The following is a 7,369-nucleotide window of genomic DNA, read 5'->3' as shown; positions in this document are numbered from 1 at the left end:
AGGATAAAATAAGTTTTAACTTGAAATAGCTTATCCCTTCCTATACACTATCACACTCTTACTCATAGGAACGTTAACCCCCCCCCCCACACTTATCTCGTGCAGCGTCTACATGAGCGGGAGGGGTAGGAACAGTTTGCACCCTATTTTTTTGAGGGGGTAGGGGGTAAGCTGCTTTAATGGGGGTAGGATAAATTTTTTGGGGGGTTATCTACTAAATTTTGAGATGAAATAAGACAAAATTTATTGCTGTAAAAATTAATACTATTATAGTATTATTATAATACAATTCATCGACCAAATCTATATATTGCAAACAATCATACACATTGTTTTCCAAATAAACTATCCTTTTAAATGTAATTTAAAAGGTTTAGATATTTCAGCAAGCTCATAATGCCATAATAATTAATTCATTGTAAATAATGTAGGTTTTATTTGAATTTATTATCTAAAAAATAAATTATATTCACAAAATATTGATAGTTGGTAGTAGAGATAGATTAATTTAAGTTATTTTTTATAAATTCTTTAAAAAGAGTATCAAAATAATAAGACACCGCCGCCGAAGGCGAAAATTTTTTAGGGGGGTAGACAAGGTTTTTGAAGGGGGTTTGCATCCAGTGAAAATCCTGTCATGTAGACGCTGATCTCGTGGTAGAAGTACCTACCACTTATAAACTGGTTCTCATGTCCTTAAAGGTTTTCTAAAGGCTCCAAAAGTTAATTAAATATATGCCAAATTCTAATAGGAATTAATATATGATCAGGTGCATGTTAGAAATAGTTAAAATTAACAATAAAAAATATTTCGGGGAATAAATTAATATTATAAAAATTTATATAGATAAATTTTATTTTTATTTAATATTTATCAAAGTGCATTGATGATTATAAATAATTTTATATTTATTTTATGTTTAAAGGTCGTCATTATACTAGAATCGAAAATAAGATGACAAAATCTCGTGATAAAATTCATCAACTTACGTCTAAAAATATAAATTGGAAGCCAAAGAGCGCAATTTCATCGACGGTATTTAATTTAATCTAATTTCATTCTATTCTATTATTTTTATTCAATGGCTAAAAAAAAACTCTAACAGTAACAGATACAGAGTTTTAAAAGTTTCCATGTAGTTGGGAATCCCTTTATGAAAACTTAATAACCTCATTTTAAAATTTTTTATTTTAATTTGATCGTATAAATTTCACGTGATATGAAATAATATCAATATTTTAAGAGAGTGGTGAGTGGTAAGAGTTGTGTTATACCAATGTTTAACTCAAGAAATGAACACAAAATATAATATTGATGTAAAAAAAATAAGGTTTGTTATATTAGGCTATATATATAATTTAAGAAATACAAATGGTATGGAAAAGTAAAATTAATGGTAATGAATACTATCGACAAAAGAATTATAATCACAACTCATAACTATGCACGTGCTAATGTCTATCCACCAGCTCAAGATATGATGGCATTAGTAAATTTCTAATAATTATTTTCCCCTTAAACATTTTATTTACGATTATTAGAGCTGGAATGATGAAGCACAAAAATTGGCAGAAAATTGGGCAATTAGTTGCATAACAGGACATGACAATATATCAGATAGAACACCTAAATGTTTGAAACAAAAAATTATTTATTTCTAAAAATAATAAACTATTTTTTAGATTTCAAAAAATATGGATGTGGACAAAATTTAGCATACACATCACATTTGGGCGGTTGGGATGATGTTATCAATGCTTGGGATGCTGAAAAATATAGTTATATTTATGGAGGACCACAAAAAACGTTTTATAGAGAGGGCAAGCCATATTACCCGACTGTTGCACATTACGTGCAAGTTAAATAGATTTCATATTAAATTATTATTGTTATATATATATATTCAGTTTCAAATGCAATAACTTTTTCGAAAAATATAGTTAGTATGGAGTAGTTCGCAATATGTCGGATGTGCTATTTCTTATTGTCCCAATGATCCTCGCGGGTTATACTTTCACTGGGCTTGCAATTATTGTCCGAAGTAAAAAAAATAATTAAATTTTTATAAAAGTAATAAGTTAATATTTCTTTTTACAAATAACTATAATTTAAATTTCAGAAAAAAAATTTAGACTAAATATGGAGTCTAAAATCAATATTATTTATAATAAGATTGTCCCATACCCCTCATTCAACCTCCTAAATAACATTCCAAAGAAAGAAAGAAACTTTTTGATCATTTACCTGCTCCAATTTAATTCAATAGATTAGCTTAAGTTAGTTTTTCATATTTTAAAAAAAATAACCAGGGGCAACACACCGACAGAAATGGATCACCCGTATACCGCGGGGAAGAGTCAAGGTTGCACAAAATGCTTGGAAAATGGAAGGTGCGAGACGCGTGGTTCATTCGCGGGGAAATTATATACCAAATGCGGTAAGATAATGTGCTACCTTTTATAAAAAATAATTTTTAAATTTTAAAAATTCGCTCAACAAATTAACTGTGCTATTTTCCAACTTTAACTATAATTACTAAGTCTCTTTTTATTTTTAAAACCTGATTTTAACGGGTAATGTATTGCCGCATGTGGATAATATTTACCTTATAAATTTCAGACAATAATAGAATATTACGTGAATTGGCATATATCATGAAGCTGCTAAATCTTAGAAAAAGTATCTGACTCTTCTAAGCCACAACTGCCATTATAAAAGTGATAAGTAAAATATTGGTATGTAAGGATATACTATACTATGTTATCTAATATTTTTATAAAAAAACACATAAAAAAGATATTTCAATGCAAAATATCTATGCGCGCAATTGTGGATTGCACGGAATTGACTACATAAGGGTGTGTCCTATTGATACTTATTTATGTTTAGCCTAGGCTAAATGCTTTTTAACTAGGATATCCTATTTTAATTCATGTGTTTGGTGACATGGTTATTTTTCATATATATTTTCCCGTTTCTTTTGTTTTATTTTTCTCCCTTTTTTTTGGCTGTTTAGTCGAAGTGATATAGATAACTAGACACCCAGCTGTTCAGCAATAAGTCAAATTAGGACGCACTCTAAGACACTAAATATTTTGTCTTATATTCCTAACTATACATAACTATTTTCTATGTTATTTTTTTATTCCCAGACAAAACGTGCCATAACAGTTACGCTCGCTGTGAAGAATACTATCGTAATTACAAAAACAATAAATATTACAAAGGAAGATTTAAGCACCATTGTCCCAGAGAGTTCGATGACCGCTGCAGAGAAATGTAAGCACTAATTATAAATTTATTTTCATTTATTTTTTATTACAAGGGTTTACTTTAAAAGCGAGAATTTATAGATATATTATATTTTAATCGCATAATCCCTCAATATACGCATATTGTCTTAATTAATATCTTATAAAATTATATAAATTTATAGGATAGGCATTTTACAACTTGCTGGAAATATGTTCCGAAAAATATTAGTTTATTAAAATTAAAAAAAAATACTGTAAATAACGGGATTTAAAGTTGGTAAATCACAATCCAGGAGTGTAGGCGGGAATTTGCTAGGGAATTAAATTTTTTTAAGATAATATTATTGTTATTTAAATATCAAGCATTTATTAGGTCTAATAACTATGATAAACAATTTTTAATTGATGTGAATTATAAAAAATTAAATATATAAACCGGCATATAAAAAACTATAAAATAAATGTGAATTAAATAATATTATACGGATATAACCGACGGCATATGAAAAATAAAATGAATATGAAAAAACCTTAAGTGAATATAACCAGCATGAATAACTATAAAATAAATGACCCAAAATAGAAATTTGAATTTTTTGAGCCCTTAAAATATTTATATATAAAGTATAAAAAATTTAAATGTAGGCAATATAAATTGATGCATAAAAAGTTTCTTATGAATAATTGTGTTTTGTATGTATAATAACTTATAGTATTCATGAAAATATTTATAACACGTTAAAAAATAAAATTGACCAAAAAATATCATTAAAATTTAATCTTCGTTGGGATTGCGCTAATTTTCCAATTATCTCACCCGTTCAAATGCCTATGAATATTCAAAAGGGCCAAACCATTCAAACTACTTTCAGAAGTTGTACTTCTGTAGGTTTTTATTCTTCTTAAAGAAGAAAATGTATGTTCTCTCATTAGTTGTAGTACTAATGGGAAGAGTTGCTAATATATATAATAATTTTAATACATTGGGAAAATAATCTAAAAGATGTTTGAAATGATGCAATCTATAGCATTTTTTGGAACTATATCAGCAATAGTTAATTTTTTATACCATAGTTGGTATTCAGCTAATAAGGCATCATAAGATACTTTAACAACTTCGTGATAAAAATCTGCCAAATATTTTATTTTTTTCTATCACCATCTAAAAAAGGTTGAGAAGGTTTTTAGAGTAATACCTGAAGATTGGTAAATGCTGCCTGATAAATTAAAAACCGTTTATTCATTTGAGTTATGAATGTATCTAAGAGAGGGATAAAGACTTATTTTATAATACTCTTCTATTGACCCTAAATTAATGTTTGGACCATGATTGCTTTGCTGCAAGTTGGGATATACAAATATTAAACTATCTGCTTTTGGCTCAACAATAACATCTAAAATATGAAATTCTTCATCAACATTAACCCTAATTTTCTTGAGTTCCAATAAAATGTTCCCCGCTATTCTCATCGTCTCAATCAAGTCAATGTTATGTTTTTGAAAAGTAATTTCATTACATAATTAAATCCATTTCCAAAGTAGATGTTTAAAAAAAGAAAATTAAACCTCCATAAATATATAAAAATAGAAAATTATTTATAAAATACTAGCCTAATAATTTTAAAACTCCCTATTTATTTTAAATACTGCCCATGAAAATGAATTAACTGCCAAAAAACCAACCAAATGTTTTTTCTACTACTCGTTTAATTAAAATAACTGCCCATTTTGATTAATTTTGCTGCACATTTCTCATTAAAAACTGCCTAAATATTTATTTAGTATAATTAACCTTTCAAAAGCTCTATATCCTGACTCTCAATTATATCAGCAATTATTCTTCCAACTATTCTTTCATTATTTGTATTTATTATGGGAGAGATTTTAATTACTAAGAGTAAATATTATAAAATGTTAAAAAATTATCTTTTATACATTTTTGTAAGATGACTAGGATTCTGAATTCCATCATCATCAATATGTGTATAAAATTTCCTTATATCAATAATTATTAATTGAATAGAAATTTGAAAGTAATAGAATATTAAGCCAAAGAAAACTTGAAATCGAAATTAATTGATAAAATAGCTTTGTAGATGATTGTGATAAATAAATGTAATTAAATTATATTTAATAAGAAAGAGATAGGAATAAATATTATAAAATATAAATTAATATAAACAATAATATTTGTGAAAAATATTTCCGGCATTTGCATTTCTTAGTTTTTTTAGATGAGGGAGGGGGGGGGGAAATTTGTTTTCCCCCTTCTCGCTGCGTACGCGCCTGGAACGATCTTTGTTTTAAAGCTTTTTTTATATAATCTGAATCCGCCAAAAAATGTATTCAAGTAGATACAGAATACCGATCCTAATTGATTTCAGATAATTTGATCATTTACGATTGAATAATTTTTATTTATATTCTGTCAATAAACGAATTAGATTTGGTGATTTGGATACTAATTTTTATTTTCCTCCTCCCAACCTAAAATATTAAGGTATGGAAATCGATTCACATTAACAAACGAAGTCCAATGATAGCTAATTGGTTCCACGCATCGAAACTTTACCTAAAAAATATATCGTTTAAATCGCTAGAACAATCACAGCTCATTATAAGGTATTTCTGAGCTCACGAATTTATTCTTTTCCCCATTAAAATTCTTTACAATTTATAAAACCAATTATTAAGTCCATCAAAAATAATGAAAGAGTGAATTTGGAGAAGATTAAAAAAAACTACCTTCCGATTACATATTATTATATTATATTTTTGTTAATTATTTATATTTATTATAAACAAATATACTATAAACGAGTAAAAAAATAATTTATATTTATATTTTTGTACAAAACAAAAATGCCTCAAAAAAAAATTTATAGTCGATTTTCATGTATATAATATAAAAGATTTATACTTTCTTTATATCTATCCCGCAGTGGGGTATGGAATCCATGAGGATTTTTAATTTCTCAATTTTAAATCCCATATAAATTTAATAGTAAAAAATTGTTTAAAATTTATGCCTAAATACATTTCCGGTCAATTTATATTTTCAAAATTTAAAAATTGTTCTTAATAAATGCCTATAGATTCCATATTCCAATACGACATATATTTTATATATGGATATAATAGTTGATAAAATTGATTTTTATAATAAAATATTACAACCATTGAAAAATTATTATAATAGCGTTGCAATCATCTTTTAAAGAGTTAAAATTTAAAACTAATTATTAGTATTTTTTAAGGATTCTGTTCAGGTTCCGGTAAAAAATTTTTTAATTGTTCTGTTTATTGGTAGATAATGGTTAATACCGGTTTAAATTTGGTTCAGGTTCGGTTTGAGTACCAGATGTCTTTGTCTAAAATATTTTATATCTAAGCAAAAATAAGCAAGTCTGAATTATAAGAACTATCAGATTGTCTTGATTTATTACATAATTTACATATTTAGTAATATTTTTTTATAAGAAGCAGAGCTGATCCTTTATATATTCAGTATATGATGACTTGATTCTTTTAGCTCTCAAATATCTCAGAATCCTTGGTTCTTATCATTCAGATCTTAATCTATTATCAACGAAAATGAATGAATTTGATTATTAAAAACTCTTGTACATTATTAAAAATTTGATTATAACTACAATATTATCCGAAAACAAAACAAAAGGAGTTATAAAATAAACTATATAATAATAAACAAAAAAGGTAACTAAAATTATATTGATAGGAAAAAAAGAAGATTAAATTAGAATATGACGACTTAAGCGAAATGGGATAGAGTAGACTATCATAGACCTTTATTTTACTTTTATTTAACATTGAAATTCATATAAACACACTGATTTTAACGATTATTTCTATACATTTTTATAGAGATAGTCTCTTATCCTCATTCAACTTACTTCTTCATTTGAATCCCCACTCTGAACAAATTGCCCCCTCCTATCACGAAATAAAAATTAATATTAAATAAAATAAAATAACTAAAAAAATTTAAAAGAATATCCAAATTAAAATAATGAATGAATGTTTTTGTACGATATTTCTTTTTTCTTTCTAATTTACTTCATATATGACATCTCCCCTCTTTATTTTGCTTGTC

General features: G+C 26.4%; 1 protein-coding gene across 1 annotated transcript; it reads left to right on the top strand.

Moving 5' to 3' along the window:
* The first annotated feature begins 1,369 nt into the window (after window positions 1–1,369).
* On the top strand, window positions 1,370–5,943 carry LOC135922232 (cysteine-rich venom protein TEL1-like). The gene is made up of 7 exons (XM_065456643.1): window positions 1,370–1,490; window positions 1,543–1,633; window positions 1,684–1,859; window positions 1,942–2,042; window positions 2,311–2,438; window positions 3,154–3,280; window positions 5,756–5,943. The coding sequence occupies exons 1-7, from the start codon at window positions 1,395–1,397 to the stop codon at window positions 5,793–5,795; spliced, it is 759 nt and encodes a 252-aa protein (XP_065312715.1). The 5' UTR covers window positions 1,370–1,394; the 3' UTR covers window positions 5,796–5,943.
* The last annotated feature ends 1,426 nt before the right edge of the window (window positions 5,944–7,369 follow it).

Source organism: Gordionus sp. m RMFG-2023, chromosome 1 (genome assembly GCF_954871325.1).
Source record: "Gordionus sp. m RMFG-2023 chromosome 1, tfGorSpeb1-WG-v2, whole genome shotgun sequence".
NCBI lineage: Eukaryota > Metazoa > Nematomorpha > Gordioida > Chordodea > Parachordodidae > Gordionus > Gordionus sp. m RMFG-2023.
Note: the sequence above shows the minus strand (reverse complement) of the source record. Positions and strands in the feature narration are given on the sequence as shown.